Raw genomic sequence first — 24,863 nt, 5'->3', positions numbered from 1 at the left:
TCGCAGATTATTTCCATTAAACGAAGTACTCTTGTATTATACGCGGAAGATAAAGGTGCATATTGAGCAGACAACGCGCACAAAGTAACGTCAGTCTATACTCTTTATGCGAAGTATGACGCGATGTTCCCCTTCCGCCCAGCCATGATACGTAGCACTGTAATACTGGTCATCCTGTTCCAGTCATCCACAGGTAATTATTATTATGATGATGATGATGATGATGATGATGATGTATCCAGACTTTTGCTGGAGACAAGAAAAAGATAATTCTGTCTATACCTGCCTGGATATGGTTTTTAGGGTCCACTGACACACATGATATTTATCTGACATGATCGAAATGTTGTCCAAAACGGCGTTAAACTCAACTCACCTACTAATGTATCACCCATTCCTGTTCCTGTGCTATCCTTGAGCATGAATCATATGTGTTTGTGTGTGAGGGGGGTGGGGGGGGGGGGGGGGGGGGGTGTTTAACGCCGCTCTCATCAATCTTCCACTTATATAACGGAAGTCTTTAGATGGCCGATTTTGGACCAGACAATCCTGTGGTTGACATTATGAGCAACGATCCATGTCGTCGGGGTTACCAAATCAACCCAGTCACTGAGCCTGACCACCCGATTTATTAAGTCGTACGAGCAGCATACATGTACGTTCTTGGTGACCTACTCAAACCAGAATCCCCACGGGGAGGCAGTGTAACTAATTTACTTGTAATATACTATATTACATAAATGGTCTACGTCTCATCATAAACAATGTCTACATACTAGCAACGTAATACCATCTTAGTACAATGTCGCCACTTGAATACAAAGTTTGCACTGTCAGACACTGCATCATCTCATAGGCTTCATCTGGATCTGACGAATCAATAGACAAGGAAGTGAATACAAATAAGACCGACATACACAAAATATACATGTACACATGTACGTCCATGTTCAGTCACAAACTGCATTAACAGCATCAAGGTGACGTAGTATTGTAACTGGGGCGGTCGGGTAGCCTACTGGTTACAGCGTTCGCTCGTCATGCCGAAGACCCGGGTGCAATGTGTGAAGCCCATTTCTGGTGTCCTCCGCCGTGATATTGCTGAAATATTGCTAAAGCGGCCTAACACCATACTCACTCACTTGTATTGTAACTGTAAATAAACACGATAAAGATTGTGGCGTATAAAGAAGGTATTTGTCTGGATTTACAAATACAAACCCTTGCCTTAAGTTAATGCTTGGTTATACTGATGATGGTCAGAAGTAAATGGCCTGTTCTGGGCGTTTCACTACTTAGTCGTTGCCTATGTAAAATGTGACTCTTCTCGAATGAATATTCTTACTTTGACACCATGGAGTTGTGCTGACTAACCCGCCATAAAATTTGAAAGCATATCAAGTCTAAACCGATTAATATGATTTATAGATTATAAAAGTTTTCTTAACACGAAGTACACCTTAGAACGATGAGGTCTGCCTCAGAAGATTTAAGAATTATACACATACAAAACATTACCTCATTTGGCGCAATAGGTAAAATAGCGATGAAACCACATGAAGGACCACTGAACATCAATGATGGTACCAGGGGCCCGCGAAAAAGGTGAGCATGTCCTGCGTCAACGACAGCACCCGCCATTCCCAAACTTATAATAATGAACCAGACAATCAAGTGATGAACCAGGAATCCTGCCACAAAAACTAAATGACGAACCCCGTTTTTTATGTATTAGTGTAAATAAACCCACATTTAGGATAACATTAATCAACTGTGCCTTACATTCATATTAATAAAACATACAATTTATTTCTGTTCGGCTTCACTGATCCAATGTTAACATCAACATTTAACAACTGAGCAGTTATACAAGTATACTGTAACATACATACTTGATCATTATACTTATATGAACTGAAAGGGACTACTAATTGTAGTTCGTTTTAACCGTAGTTCGTTATAAGTACATATACAGCATGACTACAGCAAGTAGTCGGAACCAAAAAGTCAGTTCGTTATAAGCGTGTTCGTTATAACCGTAGTTTACTGTATTTTTCTTCACGCTTGTCTGAGCGGAAGGCAAAATGCGGACTCAATGTTGGCATATGAGAGATAATAGGACCTTCATCCTTCGCATGAACTGTAAATAATAGAGTGAAAGAAAGAGCAGAATGCTTTAAATGTATAAGGAAATAAATACATATTTGAGAAAAAAATAAGTTTTTACTAATTTGGAAATGATAGTTCCTGATTTTGAAATATACTGGTCGATTGGATGACTATTTGGATGTTTTGTTTTGGATATGTTGTTAATTCAGTTTTAAGCCATCACTCATACATTACACTTGGACACCACGTTCTAATCCTGAGAACGTCCTAATCCCAAACAAACACATGCAAACTTTAAGAACATGAAAGGTTTGCTTACTGAGTATAGTTAAAATCCAACAGGTCTACTTCGTGTGCAGACACCTTATGAAAGTTAATAATGAAAAATGATACCCCGTGCCCTAGGAGTCTTTCATAAGAAATAAAAATAGACATAACAACGTTTGATTGACATATATGGAATTCGTTTTTGTGGATACTATTTCATCAGCAATTATGACGAAAATTGTAATAACGCGGTAAACTGTAATAAACTGCAGTAAATTGTAGCATTTTATTAACATTAGAACACGGATTATGTGCATGATCGATAAACTATTCATGAGGCGTGTCGAATTTTCGAACGAATAAGTCGAATACTTATTTATATTTGTTTGCCCTTCATGTTTGAGATAACTGTGATGGATTGCAGTGTGGAACTTACTCTATTTACAGGAGCACCTACCAGTCCTTCATGCATCACAGGGGTCCACTGCGACTTTGACAACATCATGGTGAAACCATTTTGTGGGTTTAACCCTGGTCACACTCATGATTGGCAGCGTACCAAATCTTTGCCACTTACACATAACGACAGTCTGAGAGATGCTTCAAACACAGGTGCGTAGTTTTCCTCGAAACAGTCAGATATGTCATAGATATCTTTGTGTAAATATCAAAGCCATTCCCTATCATTTCGAGGACACGATTACACCATTGACGTGTTCAGTGAAGATTGTGTATACCTGTACCAGTCGGGTCTTACAAATACAGCCTATCAGAACAGCGCAATTGATGCAGACAACTACATATATTTAAGAAATAAACGACGAGTGGGAGTTGTTTATCGTACAACAAAACTCTGCTGAGAAAATAAACCATGAGGGGCGCAGCAGCGAGTGGTTTGTTCATCCTGCAATGTTTTATTGTACGAGAAACTAAGATCACGAGTCGCTTATTTCTTATATGAGATGTCAATATTTTGTATAGCCCTTTTGAGGATGTCAATAAATTGTACACGCTTTAAATCTATTTACACATATTTAAATAATGAGGCTCCCCGAATACAATCCGACCTCGGCAATGTCGGACAACTCCATATTACAGGGGGATTAAGTTTGGTATTCTCACAATTTTCACATCGATAATCTGCACCTATTTTCCCAATACCGATTGTCTTATCTCTCCAACTTTTGGATGAGACCGTGCGGGCATTGCGTTAATCTGCGTTGCCGAGCTACATCAATGGGGAACAACTCACGGAAAACCTCCCTCTAGAAAATAATGTCGTCCAATATACGACGTCATCACGAATCTCGAATCTCCAGACATGACGTCATGATAGAACAATATTTTACGGTGAAATAAACCAGGCTTCGTTCCTCATTGTTCTTTGCGATTTATCGTGCAGCTATATATATGTTATAGTTGTTATATATATTTACAGCAATAAACACCATATGAAGTAAAATAGATGCATCATGCTTATTACAATGTTGTATGGCTATTTAACAGGTCATTTTCTACACGTGGCTGGACATCAACAGGACCAAATGGTCACACTGACTTCTCCACAATTCTGCACAAACCAGACCGTGTGTGTGTCGATAATGTACTGGCAGAAAGGGAATAGTCAGAATTCCCTATCCATACACGTAAATAATGCCACGGTGATGAATGTACCAACAACAACCCAAAACGCTTGGACAGGAATTAACATGACATTCCATGTTAAACGCCATGAAAAGGTACGAGGCGCCATCGCGAACAACTGCTATCCAATGCCACGTTTCAAAATTATCAAGTTTAATTGCTACTTTTTAAACAATTCTCCCTTGCGATGTGCGTTTTTCAAGTTAGCTATAAGTTTTGTGTTATATATTTACGGGTTTCTCAAGTGACGGTTTTATCCCCTCTTCAGATATCATTTCACGCCAAGATTGTATCCAGCGATGTCATACTTGCGTTAGATGACATCAACATCACGAACGGAAGTTGTGAGTACATTTATATCTCTCTCTCTCTTGTGAGACCCTTTAATGTCATTCTGCAATTGACGCATCAGTGACGTGAACAACGTCAGATGCAACAGTTACTCCTTATTATGACGTGTAGTATATGTTCCCGTGTCTTTTTGCAGGTGGCAAACTTGCCTTTGCATGTATTTGTGACCGGTGCCAACGGTTGGGCAGGATACGCTCTTCTTATCGCGAAAACCTGGTTAACACATGTTTATGATATAGTCAGAATCGTGAAATCGACTATGATTATTGAAAGCATGTGGTCGCTTGTATTTGTCATTATTGTGTTTTTTAATCAAATATCAATATAATAATCAAGTATATCTTAAAATCAATACCGCGCATCACTGCGCAAGAAAAAAACCGACATGCAGTTTTAAATTTGACTCCGGCCTTACCTATACCTATACCTATGTATGGAAGAAGGAAACTTTAATGAAGATATACAGTAAACTACGGTTATAGCGTTCTCAAAGTGACCCCAAATTCTCGTTCGATATAACCGTAATTCGTTATAAGCATATATACAGCATATATACTGCAAAAGGCAGGGACCTAAAAGACAGTTCGTTATATCCACCAGTTCGTTATAAGCGTGTTCTTTATAACCGTAGTTTACTGTAACCGTAATGTTGCACTGTGCGAGGTGCACTCAGAACACCAAGCTGAACGACATGGGTTTCTCTTGTACAAGATGTTAATTGGTCGAGAATTACACTCGTCCAAAATACTCGTCAGCGTGTAGAAGTGTAGAAGTTGCGAGTTTCCTTCATGACAGCACGTATATGAAACTTTTACAAGTCTATACTGATTATTCTCTTGCATTGACAGTTTATGTCACAAACCCACATTCCCCAGAGCAAAAAGGTCATACAAAACCTGTTTTGACCAACTATTCAACACACGTTACACTTTGTTATGTCAAATATATGAATATCCCATCAGAACAAAACGTCCGGTTTTTGTTTGAGACAGAAAATGCTTTAGTCATCTCTCCAGCGAGACAGTTTGTTTTGGACCCACAACATACTAACTTTTAGAACATTCAACGTGTCCAGTGAAGAATCCTTTTACTTTGTTGAGCAAATAAATGAAACAAAAATCTTAAGTTTCCAAAGCCATATTAAATTTCTACTAAGAGCATCCTACAATTCCGACGATATCATGAGCATGTGTTTATCTATCACTATGAAATAGTAATGATAGCTGGTGTTCGCGGAAAGGTGAGTGTATCCTGCCCCTCCGGTGGCACCGGTCACAAACACATGCAAAGGCTAGTCAATTGTACAAGTACAAAATAAGGATTTGCATCGGGCATCATTATTGTCAGAGATGCGTCAAATTTGGAAATGACTTACACATGTCAACTACAAATCGTAGAGCCGCGTGACGCTCTTTGAAATCTTCGTAGAAAGAGCTTGTTCGATTGTATCAAATTGTGAAAAGTAGGCACCAAAGTTCCTTTGTCCCTCTTAGTAATTATGCATAGATTTTAATATGAAACACAAAGGGCGGTTTCATTTGTCTCTTTATTTCTAGCTCACGTTGGTAAATGAGTAGAAGAGAATTGGCTAATTGTTCTTTATGGAACGATATCTATTCGGTGTTAGTTCCACTTGTATCAAATACTTTCTGTGAATATAAAAGAAAGTTATTCCTTGATTCCATTAATCAATACGGTTAATCTTTGAGGCAATGATTTGGTGGTACCGTTACTGGAACCAGCAATATATATGTATCTCTCTTTGTGCGAATATTTATGGAGCTTTGTAGTCCAGCAAAAGAGAAGAATAGAGTCCAGCCAAACGTTAAAGATAAGTTATTTGATGCCAGCATTATCGGGGAGGGATTATTTTTGTCACATCCCTAGCTGGTGCCGCCCCCCCGTCCACACCTCCATATTAAGAAACGGTAGACTCTTAATTTTACATGTATAAGCTCGAGTTTTATGTATAACGCAATCTGTGGTAAACAGCAAATGTCTAGACATTATAACTGACCCCCACTGTGTTGCAAAAGCAAAATGTTTCTAAAACGTTTTTCTCTACCTATAAGCAGCAGAATTTCAGCACTTGTACATATAGCAGGCGTAATTATAAATTAACATTATCGTTTTTATTAGTTTCAACAAAATCTGTAAGTGCACTGGCGTGCCACTTGATTGTCTGGTTTGTTTAAAGGTCGCTGTCGCATGGCAAAAGTAGTGCGGTGCGGCGTAAGACTTTTCTGATGCAAATTGTGTGAATGGCGGGTGCTATCGGTAGGGCAGGACATGCTTACCCTTTTTGCGAACACCTGATGTCATCACTGATTTTAATGGTCCATTCATATAGGTTACACAGCTTTTGAATCTGTTTCGGTGGATAAACAAGTGGTTCTTTCTTTGACAATATATATTTAAGGGTCATTTCAACAATAATTATCCATTATCTCACAAGACAAAGTAGACATGAAGGCATTTCCCAAAATAAAGCTTATTCAAGCAGAGGCTATTAATTTACACAAATGGGTATGATCAATTTTACCCATGTCACGCTTTATTTCCGTCACCGCTCGGTAATCTCCGGCGGTCGCTCTCTGACGGAGTCAGATCATTTTGGTGTCAGGGAATTAGTGGCTCAACTCTTTTTCTCACTTGTTATCTAATGACACTCTCAAACGATGCCCTCATATAATCACTACTTTATACTTGTATTGAAAATGTTTTCGTATTTATGATTTGCAAACATTAGGGGAATTTATAAATTATCTACATTCAGATATTTCTCTTGTATTTAGGGTCATTTTTGCCTCTTCAAAATTGTACATAGCTTGTTGTGTATCTCTAATGATACCGTCGGATTGCTTATGTTCAGCGCTTTATTTTGATACTTACATCCCCAGTGTAGATATAGTAGTTAGTTTGCTATCCGTGTCTTCCATGTGTTCTACAAAAATAGTACCTTGTCGCCTCCGTCAGTTGTATTCCTCGGCGGTCCAGGATGTCTCCTCCGACGTCCGCGTGCGCTGTATATAGACTTTCTAGATCTCGTATCTTCACCCTCCAGAGGGGCGGTCGGGTAGCCTAGTGGTTAAAGCGTTCGCTCGTCACGCCGAAGACCCGGGTTCGAGTCCCGACATGGGTACAATGTGTGAAGCCCATTTCTGATGACCCCCGCCGTGATATTGCTGGAATATTGCTAAAAGCGGCGTAAAACCATACTCACTCACTCACCCTCCAGACTTCGTTAAATCGTTCACGATTGTTTCGCTACTGGAGAGGTCACGTTCGAAACTCAAGCTTTGTGAGTATGTGGGTGCGGGGCTTTATCTATCTAGATTCTGATTTAGTCTGGTTGTACTGAACTAAACGTAGTTACTAGGGTTTGTAATACTGAGGTTTGTTAGTAATCCGTGGATAACCAACTTTCCCGTGATTTCTAAACTCTTAGTGACTAATGTTTCTTATACTCAGTTTTTCTAGCAATACGTTGATAACCAACCTTCCCGTGTTTAACCAAGCGCTTAGTGACTTGAGTTTCCAATACTCTGTTTTTATCAGAAATCCGTGGATAATCAACCTTCCCGTGATTAACTATTTATGAACTTTAGTATTTCCTTGTTCGGACAAAGTGACAGAACACTTGTCAAAGTGTTGTTTCAGCAATGTAAGACTTTAAATAAACAAATATCTCTAAATGACTTAATCAGTAAGTTCCAATATATAGAAGTTGAAATGTTTCAGGCTCAACGTCGTCAACGGCAACAACGAAACACAAACCAACTACACCTAAACCAACTACGCACAAACCCACTACACCTAAACCATCTACACACAAACCAACTACACCTAAACCAACTACACACAAACCCACTACACCTAAACCAAATACGCACAAACCCACTACACCTAAACCAACTACGCAAAAACCCATTACACCTAAACCAACTACGCACAAACCCACTACACCTAAACCAAATACGCACAAACCCACTACACCTAAACCATCTACACACAAACCCACTACACCTAAACCAACTACGCACAAACCCACTACACCTAAACCAACTACGCACAAACCCACTACACCTAAACCAAATACGCACAAACCCACTACACCTAAACCATCTACACACAAACCAACTACACCTAAAACAACTACACACAAACCCACTACACCTAAACAAACTACGCACAAACCCACTACACCTAAACCAAATACGCACAAACCCACTACACCTAAACAAACTACACACAAACCCACTACACCCAAACCAAATACGCACAAACCCACTACACCTAAACCAACTACGCAAAAACCCACTACACCTAAACCAACAACACACAAACCCACTACACCTAAACCAAATACGCACAAACCCACTACACCTAAACCAACTACGCAAAAACCCACTACACCTAAACCAAATACGCACAAACCCACTACACCTAAACCATCTACACACAAACCCACTACACCTAAAACAACTACACACAAACCCACTACACCTAAACAAACTACACACAAACCCACTACACCCAAACCAAATACGCACAAACCCACTACACCTAAACCAACTACGCAAAAACCCACTACACCTAAACAAACTACACACAAACTCACTACACCTAAACCAAATACGCACAAACCCACTACACCTAAACCAACTACGCAAAAACCCACTACACCTAAACCAACTACACACAAACCCACTACACCTAAACAAACTACGCAAAAACCCATTACACCTAAACAAACTACACACAAACTCACTACACCTAAACAAACTACGCACAAACCCACTACACCTAAACAAACTAAAAACAAACTCACTACACCTAAACCATCTACACACAAACCCACTACACCTAAACCAACTACACACAAACCCACTACACCTAAACCAACTACACACAAACCCACTACACCTAAACCAAATACGCACAAACCCACTACACCTAAACAAACTACGCACAAACCCACTACACCTAAACCAACTACACACAAACCATCTACACACAAACCCATTACACCTAAACAAACTACACACAAACTCACTACACCTAAACAAACTACGCAAAAACCCACTACACCTAAACAAACTAAAAACAAACTCACTACACCTAAACCAACTACACACAAACCCACTACACCTAAACAAACTAAAAACAAACTCACTACACCTAAACCAACTACACACAAACCAACTACGCACAAACCCACTACACCTAAACCATCTACACACAAACCCACTACACCTAAAACAACTACGCACAAACCCACTACACGTAAACTAACTACACATAAACCCACTACACCTAAATCAACTACACACAAACCCACAACACCTCAACTAACTACACACAAACCCACTACACCTAAACAAACTAAAAACAAACTCACTACACCTAAACCAACGACACATAAACCAACTACACCCAAACCAACTACACACAAACCCACTACACCTAAACTAACTACGCACAAACCCACTACACACAAACCAACTACGCGCAAACCCACTACACCTAAACCAACTACGCACAAACCCACTACACCTAAACCAACTACACACAAATCCACTACACCTAAACCAACTACACACAAACCCACAACACTTAAACCAACTACACACAAACCAACTACACCTAAACCAACTACGCACAAAATAACTACACCCAAACCAACTACTCACAAAACAACTACACCTAAACCAACTACTCACAAAACGACGACACCCAAACCAACCACTCACAAAGCAACTACATCTAAACCAACTACTCACAAACTAACTACACCCAAACCAACTACTCACAAAGCAACCACATCTAAACCAACTACTCAAAAACTAACTACACCTAAATCAACTACTCACAAAACAACGACACCCAAACCAACTACTCACAAAACAACTACATCTAAACCAACTACTCACAAACCAACTACACCCAAACCAACTACTCACAAAACAGCTACACCTAAACCAACTACTCACAAAACAACTACATCTAAACCAACTACTCACAAACCAACTACACCCAAACCAACTACTCACAAAACAGCTACACCTAAACCAACTACTCACAAAACAACGACACCAAAACCAACTACTCACAAAACAACTACACCTAAACCAACTACTCACAAACTCACTACACCTAAACCAAATACGCACAAACCCACTACACCTAAACCAACTACACACAAACCCACAACACCTAAAACAACTATACACAAACCCACTACACCCAAACCAAATACACACAAACCCACTACACCTAAACCAACTATACACAAACCCACTACACCCAAACCAAATACACACAAACCCACTACACCTAAACCAAATACGCACAAACCCACTACACCTAAACCATCTACACACAAACCCACTACACCTAAACCAACTACGCACAAACTCACTACACCTAAACCAACTATACACAAACCCACTACACCTAAACCAACTACACACAAACCCACAACACCTAAACCAACTATACACAAACCCACAACACCTAAACCAACTATACACAAACCCACTACACCTAAACCAACTACACACAAACCCACAACACCTAAACCAACTACACACAAACCCACAACACCTAAACCAACTATACACAAACCCACTACACCTAAACCAACTACGCACAAACCAACTGAAATTCAAAATGCTTCTCGATCCACGATTGAAGTGAGCACAATCGATCAAGGAGGAACCAGTAACGAAATCCATGCAACACCTACCAGATCCTCAGTCAACAGGCCGCAAACATCTGAGAATGGAAGTGGCCTAACCCCAACACACACTTCAGATCGCGGGGGCGGCATTAGCAGTACCTCTGCAACCTCCACCACCACAGCCCATACCACACAGTCGTCGGGTCTAGGTAACAACGAATTCTTTTCTAAGAAAAGGAAAGTGATTATTCTTGCTACTATAATACCTGCAGCTGCTGTTGTGATCCTGATCTTGAATTTATTCTTATGGAAGAGGAGAAAGTCAACGAAGAACACACCGGCCGATCTGGAGGATAACATCCATAACGACGCGACGACCATGGGTGGTTCTGTCCCGTTTAAAGACATTTCTTTAAACAGCAGGGAGGAGGATAACACTAGATTGTAAACCAGTGCCGATGAATATTCTAATGGAATAATTATGCCATTGAGTGCAATTGTATATGCTCATAGTGAAATAATGCGAGGGAATTATTCAGATGTATTTCGTGCGTTACTGACACACAGAATGTTATGAACGAATTTGATTGTTGATAGTGACATAACATGTTTGTTTTGAACCGTTGTATTGTAGTTTTACTTACTTAAGCCTGTTGGCGCGATACCGTAGACATGGCCATCAGCATGGTTCACCGTACAAGGTCTCAGTAACTTTCAAACACTTTGTGGTAGACATGTCGAGGACATTTCCAAATTTGACGCATTAGTGATAAAAATTATGTCCGACGCAATTCCCCATTTTGACATGTACCATATATGTTCCCGTGTGTTATTCAGATAAACATTTGACCTGCTTTTGCATGTGTTTGTGACGGGTGCTATCCGTACGGCAGCATACGTTCACCTTTTGCGAACACCTGGTGTCATCACTATTTGATAGTGATTCATAAGCACATGCCCAAGATACAGTCTGAATCGTACATCTGAGATTTCTTATGTATGTGGAAAGGATTCTGCACTCATATTTCAACATATTACCTTTGTACCATTGACATTACAACGCTCTGCCGTGTTGACATAGTAGCATAGCATCTGTGACATCACATTACACAGTTCATATTCATTTCGGGGGCACGGGTGGCCCAGTCGTCTAAGGCGCCGCAATTCGCTGTGCACAGTTGCGTCCCTTGGACACGCCAGAAACCTATGATTGTGGGTTCGAATCCCAGTTCGCCCCGATCAAGTTTCTAGGTTTGTCAGCACCACACCCGTGCTCGAGGGTTTCACCGAAGTGGTAAACGTCTTAGACCTGCATCACTTCGGGCTTTCCTCCCGCATTAAGCTGACACGCCGCGATATAACTGGAATATTGTTAAAAGCGGCGTTAAACCCAACTCACTCACTCACTCATATACATTTCTATTTCAATACCAACCAACATGCAATTCAACTATATTAATATATGAATTGTATTTAACAGGCATGTAAATATACAAATCGTGCGTTTAATAGTAATTACACCCTCTTTTCGTTTATACAAAATATAATCGAAAACCACGATACAAGCTAAAAACATTGTACCGCATTTCAATACATCTAATAAAACATTCCCAAGAGTTGAAAGAAGAAATCTATATAACTAAACCTATCCGTTGCATCAATTTGCATCAATAATCATTTTATTTTCAAGGGGCATGTGAATGTTTAAAATACATTTCAGATTTCCCCCGTAAAATCTTGGAATATTCACTTGCAAGATTATCCCTTGTCGGCGTGTTAGAAAGCGGGAATGACGTTGGTGGTCACTAAACCACTGTCCTGACGTTACAAATGCCATGAAATTGACCATAATCCATTCAACTTCCCATCTGAAAGTCACTCATGTGTGTTAGTATTCCATATCAATGAGATGCCAGTGTGTCGGATTTCTGTAATACATAGTTGATCATAGTTGACTTTGTGTCAGATAGAAACAACATACTTTGTTCATGGAATCATATCACCATTTATCGCTGTACATGTACATGACCCATCGAATTATCATTATGACTAATAAAATGAATCGTGCTCTATTGTGTACGTCACACGGATTTAACGAACTTCATATATGATTGATTTTACCATGCATACCCCTGGAGTAAAGTATGTGATCATTAATATGTGTTACATTACAAAGTTACATCAGTTTATATTGTGATCTGTTGTATGTTGATTGTATGTCGCTATGCATTAAAACTTGCTCTTCCCAAAGCGTTAAAATGTTATTGAACTATATATAACATAAGCATTAAGCATAGACTTAAAACTGGATTGTTGTTTCTGGTGTCAACGAATTCCAGCATATCTGATCTATTGAGTATCCATTTAGCTTTAACTAGTGTGTTTAATGCTTTGTATATTGTGTTCTTTGAGAAACACTGGAATGGAATTTTGTACTGATGTATTGATCCACAATCAGAATCACAATCACCAAATGGATACATTGTAAGGACGATTACTTACGGCTCAGTATGTTCCCCTTTCAGGCAAGGAATTCACGAGCATTCATGAGATGTCCACAGTCAGAGGTGTGCCTGATCAAACATCGGTACTCACAACTACACATGATACAGCAACACCTCTAAACACGACATACACAACAACACTCCAACGAAAGACGTATACAACATCTTCATCTTATCCTCAATCAACAACTGGGACATTAAAATTATTAGTAGAACAAATCTTAGACTCCACGATTAAACTTACAGATCAAAACGAAGCATGCATTCACTTCAACAAACATGAAGGTGAGTCACTTCTTATGGAAAACGATATAGTTCTCAACATCAGACGTATAGTCCATATTTACCCTTCAGATCTTCAAACCAAACAATTAAATTTACACGCCATACAGACCCTCACAAACACCGACCAGGCCTTGCTGCTGAATGAACAGAACATGATGGTAGCCACAGCAAAGCAGCTGATCACGAATACCGGGGATACAAGACTCAATTTACTCCAACGCCAACTGGACTTCATTGAAGACCAGATGATTCTCCTGCAGGACCTCCAGAATCAACTGGTGAAGAACAACGCCGAGAGTTCACTTCGACTTCAAGAGAGGACCCTCCTCCACAGAGAACCGGAACTGTTCAGGGTGGACGACACCTCCTTGAGCCCGGGGGAGCAGCTCCAGCACCAGGCAGCCGTGCTACAGCTCCAGGCCACACTGCTGCACAATGATGCTATACTCACACAGATCAACCACAACATGACAACATGCCTGGACCAAGAGATGATCATTGTCTTGTCTCTCAGGGAATCCGTGTTGCGCTACAAACTTAATCTTTCATTATTTCCTTGAAATACAAGCACACGTGATAAGGAAACAGTGAATTGTTAAATAGAAATTTTATTCATAAATGAAAAATTACATTTGAAATAACAACTTTTGTTCGAGGTAGCGAATAATTACAAATTTTTAATATCATACATACAATAATATCTTTGGATATTGAACGGATGTAGATAGTGTTTGTCAATAGTGATACAAATAAATGTACCTTGTGTTTACATGAGCGCTCAGTGTTATCGATTGCACATACACATATCTGCTGGTGCGGCATTTAACTAAATGAGTCAAACAAATCTAAGTATATCATGGAAATCAGACACTGGAAACTGTCTTGACGTTCCAGTAAAACGAAGTGTTATCGTGAATAGTGAGAGAGTATGATTGACGCCGTATTTAGCAATATTCCAGCAATAGCACGTCGGGTACGTGAGAAATGGGCTTCACACATTGTACCCATAAAGACACGCATACACTTTAACCACAAGGTTTCCCCACCTCCTTTCTTGTAAAGAAGCGACACACAAATGTATGTGTAATTGTAATTCTATGAAATATGCATAGGGGGGTCTAGTTTTGTCAAAGTCCATGGGGGGAGGGGGGGGGGGGGGGGGGGGGGGGGGAGGCACGGGTGGCCCAGTCATCTAAGGCGCCACGATTCGCTGTGCAGAGTTGCGTCCCTTGGGCACGCCAGAAACCTATGATTGTGGGTTCGAATCCCGGTTCGCCCCGATTATGTTTCCAGGTTTGTCAGCACCACACCCGTGCTCGTGGGTTTCAGCGAAGTGGTAAACGTCTGAGACCTGCTTCACTTCGGGCTTTCCTCCCACATTAAGCTGACACGCCGCTATATAACAGTAATACTGTTAAAAGCGGCGTTAAACCCAACTCACTCACTCACTCACTCACACAGTCCATGGATTTAGGAGATCAATTTATGACCATCACTTCACTGAAGTTTGAGGTTACATGTTAGTATGTATAATATAATGACGGAAAGTAAAGAAGTTAATATTGCAACATTACAACTATTACAATATTTCATATTAACGTAAAATGTTATATTTGGGATAACTCTTTCTTTAAGTTATTTAAGTACAGATTCTAGTACTTTCTTGGGTTGAGTCCCATTCGGGATTCGAATCAACACTGCCAGAGTGAGGCACCTCATTGCCAGCACACAAAGTCAGCGATCTATTTCACTCATCCATCGAGGGTTCCACAAAATGAAAGTCTACTAAAGACAAAAGACAACTGGTAGTCTACACCACATACTGTGTGTACCCCTTTGACAAGTGTAAATTGGTACGGCTCCTATAACAATAACAGGTATATAAATGTACATCTATTCTAAGGCATGGGACATTTATAAGTCTTAGGAAGAGAATTTCGCACTCACGATTGAGAGACATCATATGTATACTGTTTTTGCCACTTTTATCAAATGTTTTTGGACAATACGTAAAGAAAAAGGCCCTTCGTTTTGAAAGAGACAACATATGTTTCCTTTGGCATTAACTTTGACTTAACGAGATAACTTCTTGTCACGTATATAGAACTACAATGGAGTATTCTCTTCTTTGTTATAAAGCAGATACATATACTCACGTGATGTGCTTTTGACCAAATAATGACATGGAGGAAAGCGATATTGTTGTATGATAGGTTCCGACGTCCCCATAAGGAATATTGAATATTCTACCATGAATTTGGAATTTACTCGATTCTAATTGGTCAATGAGAGGCTATTAAATCACAATAAACCCCCTCTGATTGAAACAGACGCTAAACTTAACATTTGAAACCTCACGCTGCGCGTTCGGTTCCAAATTCAATTTAGTCGGGGTTAAATCTACCGGTAACCTAGCTCTACATTGAAAACACAGTATGTTTATCTCCTAATTCAACATCATCTCATCATATAAATTGTTTTTAGTTCTTTGTATTTTACAAAATTCAGATCAGTAGCGTTCAGAAAACACATGTTAAAACGCTTTATGTGTGTTATTAGGAAACAAACACGAGTTCAATGAAATGTGTGCGAGTGGCGGGTGCTACGTGGACAGCGGGACATGCTGACCCATTTTAGCGAACACCTGGTGTCATCATTGACTTGCAGTGATTCATTCATATAAATTGCATTACCGTGTTGCCTGCCACGCCCTCTTGAATATTTTCAGACTGATGTTTTTTTGGCGATGACGTCTTGGACGTATACATTGTCCTTAATTTGGACTGTTACATTCCACACAAGGTTTGCCACAATCTGTAATCAGCCAACATAACAAGTAGATTAATGTAGCACAATGGTCTGAGGCCCTGCTCAGCTGATCGTGGGTTCGAATCCCAGCACCCACCTGATTATGATCCTTGGTTTGTCACCGTATCCGTGCTCTTGAGGAAACGTGCCCGCAATCACTCCACAACCTGTTATCTCAACGAGGGGTGGAGACTGTACGTAGCTTAGGCATGCGTAGAGTGATAATCATTGCAGTCCTTCCTGATAGCCACCGAGATAACGTGCTTCAAATCTGATACATGACAACCTAGATATTGATATACAAATGGCTGTCTACAAGCATAATGTCCTTGTGACGATGTCCATTCTTGCGTGCGGTGAGTGTACTTTGTCTTACATCACGAGTTTTGTTAGTATATTTTCATAGATGAAATTATATAAAAACCGGACTTACCTAAGGAGATATATCACCGATATAGCAAATATTTTAATAATACATGAGGTGATATGGTTGTGTTTCAGCTGACCTATTTAAACAAAACAGTAATTATATACACATAAGTTTGTTCAGCTCTTAAACAAATGCCTGTTAATTAGTAACCCGACCAGCTTTTAAGTGTATGTCAAATGTACAACCTCTGCCAAAGCGGACATTTCTGCATTCGCATTTCAAGCTCAAACTACCGGGTACCCATTGGTGGTTGGATGAACAGAGACAAATTTATTTCTTGCTTGCAGAGAAATTGCGTTATTGAGATTGAAATTATGTCTCTCGTTGGTCATTACTTGACTTTCCTGGTGTAAATCGATATCATGAATTATCACGTATCGTCTTCTTCAGTGCCAACGTTTGTTACAAGCTTTTTGATGCCATCTACCTCAGTGTCTGTCGAGAATGAAACAATGTTCCAAGAAATATCCACAAAAATTCAGACGACACGAATCACTTCACCGATCTCATCTAAGCATCCAGGGACAAACCATGCCAAAAGAGAGACGACACCGACTTCAGTACAGTACATTAACATGACTAATGTACAGACACCCTCTTCAAGTCCGTTACCACAAACATATACAGATACAGATGGGTTACACAGTACAGAGGAAACAACCAGGTCACTTGAGACCAGTGATACAGAAAATCCAAGCCTGCATACAGAGAATCCAAGCCTGCATACAGAGAATCCAAGCCTGCATACAGAAAATCCAAGCCTGCATACAGAGGATGCCCAATTGCATACAGAAGATTCACAATCGCATTCAGAAGGTCTACAGAATCAGACACAGGATCCACACCTATCTACAGGTATATGTGTGTATTCATCTTAAGCGTTTAAATTTACATGTGAAAATTAATCAGAAACGCATGAAACATCATTGGAAGCATCTTAGATAGCATGAAAAGAACCGGTAGTATGAATTAAATAATAACACAATGTGATAATGTTTCACTTAATTATGCCATTATGTCAAGATAACCTGTAAAACTAATTTCCTCATAAATACATGTGTGTTGTGCAGTGTGTCGATGAACGCTGTTCAAACGGGACTCGCTTGTTGTCTGTAACCGGATCCGCCCTTATTCATCTTCCCGAGGCAAGAGAGTTAACTGACTATGAAACTTCAGTTTCCACTGGACTATTGAAGTGTCAGTTAACTCTCTTGCCTCGGGAGGATGACCCTTTTTATGCTTCTTAAGTTGGTTAAACAACGCCATACATGTTCTGGTGGATACACCAAACAGTTAACATGCCTTCATATATCTAAAGGTACATTAACCAATGCAATAAACCCCGCTCAATCATATATTATTTAGAAAAACAATGTCCACATGTATATGATTGCCTTTCAATTCCACTTTGAACTGCATTTCTAGATATCGAAATATCAAATACAGAACAGCCGGAAGTGACATCAAGAACACATCCGGGCCTGGACAAAATGACCATCAAGTACATTGCTCTCGGTGCATCATGGGGCTTTATTGCGGTGGTGTTTGTTATTATTTCCATCGTGGTGCGCCGTCGGCGGACAACCAAGCGGAGGAGGATGGTCGTGTATCACGATGACTCAGAGACTCTTGCCGCCGACTCTGCAATGATCAACGCTGAATCATTCGTCATACCAACGGCTTATAGAAGTACAGATATAGATAGTGTCATACAAAATCGCGCGTTTTCGGAATATGAACATACTGTGAATGACTCATGATTTTACTGGTTTGAATTACAATGCTTAAGTTTTACTGTTTTATCTGATATTTTATTAATTCGAGAAAAACAATATTATTGTATTGCAAGGTTGCATATCATCATGGCATTTATTAGAAACAAAATGATATGATAAAATATCTTCAGTTGAAAAAACAAATAAGTCTCTTCTCGATTTTAAAAACTACCCTGGGTGGATGGTTCGAATATGTCATCTGTACCAATGTTTGTCTTAGGATCGGACTGAGATTAAGTGATCATGGTATGTGAAAACTCCATCCATTTGATTTTCGCAATAAAATATGTTTAAATCAAATGGTATGTGACTTGTGTGTCATCGTGTCCCGATGGCGTCGATCATTGTTCATGGTAAATCTATTTCTAACACGTTTTTCTTCACTTATTATCAGCACTTGTGCACACCAGGCGTAATTCAAACTTAACCTTTCGGGTTTTTTTTCAGTTTCAAGAAAATCAGTATCGTGCCACTGGATTTTCTGGGTCATCGATCACTTGATTGTCTGGTTTGTTAAAAGGCAGCTGTCGCATGGCAGAAGTACTGTTGTGCGGCATCAGGCAATGAGTGCTTAGTTTTTTTATGAAATTGTGTGAATGACGGGTGCTACCGGTAGGGCCGGGCAGGCTTACCCTTTTCGCGAACACCTATCGTCATCAATGGTGTCATCACTGATCACTGGTCTATTCCTATACTTTTCACATGCAGGAATATGGTGTGTTTTTCGGATTATCTAAGCTGGTTATTCTCTTGCATTGACAATTTATATTCAGTCACTGATTTGTCTCCATCATATTCAAGCAGACGTGTTTTAGCTGACTATCATTAACTGCATCGATCATGGACATGTTGGTCATAATTTAAATCGAAAGTTTTTGTTTCTTTATGTTGCAAATGAGTTATTACATTGCCTATATGTTGTTTGTTTTTTGCTGTACGCCGCACTCGGCAATTTCTAATCAATATGACGGCGGTCTGTAAACAATCGTGTCAGGGCGAGACATTCAATTCTTGGTATCATGAGCATCGATCTACGTAATTAGGATACAATGACATTCATCAACCAAATCTAACATTCCGATCTCGTTAGTTGCCTCTTACAAACACAGGTTGCTGTATATTTAGTGTCAACTATGTATCTCACGACACGGTCAGATAACGCACAGTGAAACTTCGCATGATCAAAGGAAGACAACTCTGGCTGGTTTATGGCCAATGCGCGAGGAGAATGTTTTTTCATGAACACATTATTTTAGCCTCAATTGGACATAGTTGCCCTTAATGTCAACAGTAACTGCTAATATTACTACTATACACTATAATGGCATTGGAACAACATCATTCAACCATATAAATGATTTCATTGTATACGGGCCTATTCCAAATAATTTTGTATTTATCATTTTACATGACGCCCTCAACATATTCCGGGTCGTACCATGGGTAGACCTCTGTGTCAAAACCACAGACTTAGTGCATAGAGCGTTTGCCCGTAAAGCGGAAGGTCGGTGGTTCAATCCCCGGCCGCGTCTTTCTAAAAGACGTTAAAAGATGGCGCTTAGCATTGGCATTATAGGGATAAAACAATGAAAAGTGGGTTCGAATTCAGTACACTGTGTCTATCTGAGTGGTGTTGAATGTTAAACTGTGGCATTGTATATCAGCATTACAAGCAGCCACACACACACACACACACACACACACACACACACACACACACACGCGCAACGTTAAATCCCGTTTCACCTCACCTCATCTCACCTCACCTCACCTCACCTCACCCCATTTCACCACATTTCACCACAATCACCATAAGTTGAGAATCACGTCGTTCCACGTTTTACAGGATGTACCTTACAGATCACCGCGTTAGTTGTCTCCCTTTATACAATCAGCGACTACATGCACGTACCGATGTAGATTGCCGTTGATCGTAAAGCATTGCATGGTTTGTATGGCTGAAGGCGGAATGTACAGACACATGCGTAGCAAAACTTTAATTCTAACAACATTCCACAGCTTTGTTTCGGAAACAGCATCATTTTCGGCACGCGATAAGGTTTCATATGCAGAGAGACATGATGTATTAAACCTGAGATCAGAAACAGACCCCTCCATTCGCCAACAGTGTCTCAACGTATGGCCGTGAGCTCAGAGCAATGTGTAATACACAACCGATGACCTACGTGGAGTACAGGCCCCGTAAGGACAGTGAATGTTTCGTTATGCCGCAATCATCGTATTCAAGTTTTAACACGATGATCAATCAGTATTTTATAGCATGAGTCAAAGATCCAGGACACACGTGAAGCTAGATGACCATCCAAACCTCATTTATGTCGACTCGAACTCAGACATGGGTGCTTGATCATGAGATATGACCTACAGTACACGAGGAGTGCTACTGTAAAGATCCTATCGGGTGTCACGTCAGATTGTTTTGTTGTGAGCGTTCCATGTTACATCTCAGTATGAATGGTTTTGGTTTTTTGCAGTCGGCAAAGTTATGCTGTGCCATATGTAACTATGATCTACAAATAATGCAGTCTGGACCACACAAACATGTGGTTGATAGCAAGAACACCATTCCATGCCGTCAAGGTAAAATGGCACACAGTCAGACAGGTTGGACATTGTGACCACGTAATACCCTTTAGGGTACATTGAATCCCGAGGGTTTCTTTCTTCCTCACAATACCCAAATAAATCCTTACAAGAAGTATGTGCATTTTCCCGAACACCTGGTGTCATCACTATTGGATATTGCTTCATACACATGTGCTCACGATGTAATCGGAAGCGCTCAGTTGACTCTGCTTTTGCAGATATTTCTTGTAATGAAGAGGGCTTTGTTGATTCCATCTATGGATTTGTTATTATCGATACCTTATACTATTGCTCCCAAAATTCCGACATGAGCATGTGTTTATGAATTACAGTCAAAATGATGACGTCATGTATTGGCGAAAAGGTGTGCGTATCCTGCACCACCGGTTGCATCCGTCACAAACACATGCAAAGGCAAGTCATTTGTTCAAATAAATGTTGTGAAGATCAAACGACCTGTAAGCAAGAGATGTATGACGCTCTTTGAAATTTTGGTAGACAGAGCATGATCGATTGTACATCCAAAGTTGTGAAATGTATACACTGAGGGCTGGAGCTGCAGGAATATTGCTGGACATAAAGGGAAAACTGACTGTTGAAAAATTGACAGTTGTCGTTGGATAATGTCCAAAGGGATAACGACGTTCCACTAAAACCCGATGCTTTGACATTCAAGGATCAAAAGTGACACCCAGTGAATATTTTACTGTGTTTAACTTCTCAGTAATCTCGCAAATGTCTCCGAACTAAATGCTTCAACAGTATGACCCTATCCTATCGCTAAAGCTAACAAAACGTTGACCAGCTGAACAAAGCAACTTGTTATCGTTGACACTGTGATTTATTTCAGAACAATACCTCGCGGAGAAACCAGGGTGGGGAAACGTACGTGTACGTCTAACAGGCATTCACGGGGGTTTATGTGTATATAATAGTACAGTTATATGCCTGACATCGACACCTGTTGTGGAATACAAGAGGCAATACAGGTTAGTGTAACTATATTAACTATGATACAGAATATGATCAACAATTATTAAATGAGTCCAGTTGATCTGACTGTAGTTAATTTTTTCGAATAGTTTCAAATATCATTATTGTACAATAAATGTGCTTGTATCATGTAATCCAATAATCTATTCATAAATCCCAAATGTATTTAAATTTTTACTTAAATATTTATTATGATTAAAATATTTTTAAATGTAGTTTTTACAATGGCAATAAGGTAAACTTCCAAACTATCCTTATGAAAGAAATGTGTCCTTTTTTCATATATTCGTACATGTACATTGAATTAAATATAAAACAGCATCAAAACGAAAGGATACATAATATACTCCTGTGCTAAGGTTAACTGGTATGCCAGGCCAAGTGAGATGTGATCTGACAAGTAACCCTGCATGATTATGTATTAGGTCCGGTGTACCATTGTGAAGAAAGGGGTAACTGGTGGTCCGCGACAAGTAGTACGATAGACATGTGTCCTGTCTCAGCTAACAGCGCGTTCAAGTGGCGAGTTCAATAGCACATAATAGTATCTGTTGATGTGTGTCCTAGGGGAGCGTAGTCAATTTCATCGTCATGACCTGCACGTGCATAACAGGCAGAGGACAACTGCCACTAGGACAATTGCCACCCAGACAATTCCCATCGGTCAATTACCACCCGGACAATTACCACCTGGGACAACTGCCACCCAGACAATTCCCATCGGTCAATTACCACCCGGACAATTGCCACCTTGGACAATTACCAACTGGGACAACTGCCACCCAGTGCATATACTTCTACCACTAGTAGACTATTCCCAACCCATTTTTTTATATAAAACGAAAGGTGTCTTACTATTGTTCACAGTGACACAAACAAACACGTATTCTTGAAAGTAAGATGTAAGCAGTTTTCATGGTTCTGTAAAACCCTTTTGAAGTGAGAGGAGAGGATGACTTTTGGGAGCAGAGTTACTTAAAATAACATTTGTCAGGAACTAACTATTGTTTGATGACATGATGGCATATATGTTGTGGTAGTGTTACTGAGAGGATACTGAATGTACATATATCGGAAACTGTTTGATCCTTTGATAGTAGATTGAAGCCAAACTGGAGGAGAATTGTTCAATTCGTCCCAGCGAAAGGAAGATACGTAAATATTAGGTGTGTGTGTGCATGATGAACGTATATAAACAGAGCAGCCAAAGATATGAAATCCTATCAATATACGAATACAGTAAACTACGGTTATAACAAACAAAAAGGGACCACTGCTTTTAGTTCGTTATAACCTTAGTTCTTTATATGCACATATACAGCCTATAAGCAGAAATGGACGGAACCCCAAAACAGTTCGTTTTATCCGTCAGTTCGGTATAAGCGTGTTCATTATAAACATAGTTTACTGTATATAGAAGTCTTATCAATTCAAGAACAGAACTTACATGTATATCAATACCAAAAGTAACAAAAATATTTGTACCCTACTCACACACTAGTCCCAAAGAGGGGTAGGTCAGCCGAAATTGCTAAGGCAGAAGGCGACCACTTAAACACTCTAAGCAGGAACAACATGATGGACATGCATTGTTCACATGCTTGGATAACCACGTAGAGTTTGTAAAGTCAGACAAGGGTGTAATCAAAGCCCACTTTCAGGGATATCGCTGTGTAAAACACAAATGATGTTTGAAGTTATCACTGTGAAGTTTCAGAACTTGTGTGTGTGTGTTATATGTATGTGCTTGTGACAGTTGAAGGTTTACTTGAACTTTTGACAGTGACTTTTTTGTGTACTTAACTGAACAGATGGTTGGTAATTGACCCAGGATGCAATTGTCCGGGTGGCAATTGTCCCGGGTGGCAATTGTCTGGGTGGCAATTGTCCCGGGTGGGAATTGTCTGGATGGCAATTGTCCTAGGTGGCAACTGTCTTTGGTGGCAATTGTCCCGGGTGGGAATTGTCCCTGAGTGGCAATTGTCCTAGGTGGCAATTGTCCCTGGTGGCAATTGGCCTAGGTGGCAATTGTCCCGGGTGGCAACTATCTTAGGTGGCAAATATCCGGGTGGCAAATGTCCGGGTGGTAATTCTCCGGGTGGAAATTGTCTGGGGGACAATTGTCCTGGTGGCAAGTAACCTATAACAACCCAAATATGTTTGCCAAAATTCTGTGCACCGCCTCCTTATCTCAAACGTTTTTTTGTGACTTGGTTCAACTTATACCGGGTTACCAGCAGTTCTTAATATACACGGGCACCACACAGCCTTTGTCACTACTCACCATACAGAAGCTGCCATTGAGAGTCATGATGTGATACGACTTTCTGACCAAGCATTATGCATCCCTAAACTTGACTTTCACGAATGAAACATAATGTCACTATCCCATGTTACAGAATACCTCA

General features: G+C 40.0%; 2 protein-coding genes across 2 annotated transcripts in view; both read left to right on the top strand.

The window, feature by feature from the left end:
• LOC139455142 (uncharacterized) overlaps positions 1-14,552 on the top strand; it is an 18,042-nt gene extending 3,490 nt beyond the window's left edge. Inside the window, exons 2-6 of the mRNA XM_071236700.1 lie at positions 71-193; positions 2,824-2,988; positions 3,883-4,115; positions 4,289-4,364; positions 13,579-14,552. Of these exons, the coding sequence (XP_071092801.1) occupies positions 71-193; positions 2,824-2,988; positions 3,883-4,115; positions 4,289-4,364; positions 13,579-14,402 (1,421 nt within the window). The 3' untranslated portion in view covers positions 14,403-14,552. The remainder of the gene's footprint in view (positions 1-70; positions 194-2,823; positions 2,989-3,882; positions 4,116-4,288; positions 4,365-13,578) is intronic.
• A 2,382-nt stretch (positions 14,553-16,934) lies between these two features.
• Positions 16,935-20,143, top strand: LOC139463026 (putative uncharacterized protein DDB_G0290521). Its single transcript, XM_071244556.1, has 3 exons — positions 16,935-17,006; positions 17,471-17,935; positions 18,506-20,143. Exons 1-3 carry the CDS (start codon positions 16,955-16,957, stop codon positions 18,838-18,840), a joined length of 852 nt encoding a protein of 283 aa, XP_071100657.1. The 5' UTR covers positions 16,935-16,954; the 3' UTR covers positions 18,841-20,143.
• Positions 20,144-24,863: the final 4,720 nt, after the last annotated feature.

This window comes from Haliotis cracherodii, unplaced genomic scaffold (genome assembly GCF_022045235.1).
Source record: "Haliotis cracherodii isolate W230 unplaced genomic scaffold, xgHalCrac1.p SCAF_1, whole genome shotgun sequence".
NCBI lineage: Eukaryota > Metazoa > Mollusca > Gastropoda > Lepetellida > Haliotidae > Haliotis > Haliotis cracherodii.
The sequence above is the reverse complement of the archived record's forward strand: the minus strand, read 5'-3'. Positions and strand labels throughout refer to the sequence as shown.

Bases quoted from the DNA above. Each gene is read 5' to 3' on its own strand.
- LOC139463026 (XM_071244556.1), top strand. From the start codon at position 16,955: ATGGCTGTCTACAAGCATAATGTCCTTGTGACGATGTCCATTCTTGCG. The intron at 17,007-17,470 runs GTGAGTGTACTT...CGTCTTCTTCAG, and splicing joins GATGTCCATTCTTGCGTGCG to TGCCAACGTTTGTTACAAGC. The intron at 17,936-18,505 runs GTATATGTGTGT...CTGCATTTCTAG, and splicing joins GGATCCACACCTATCTACAG to ATATCGAAATATCAAATACA.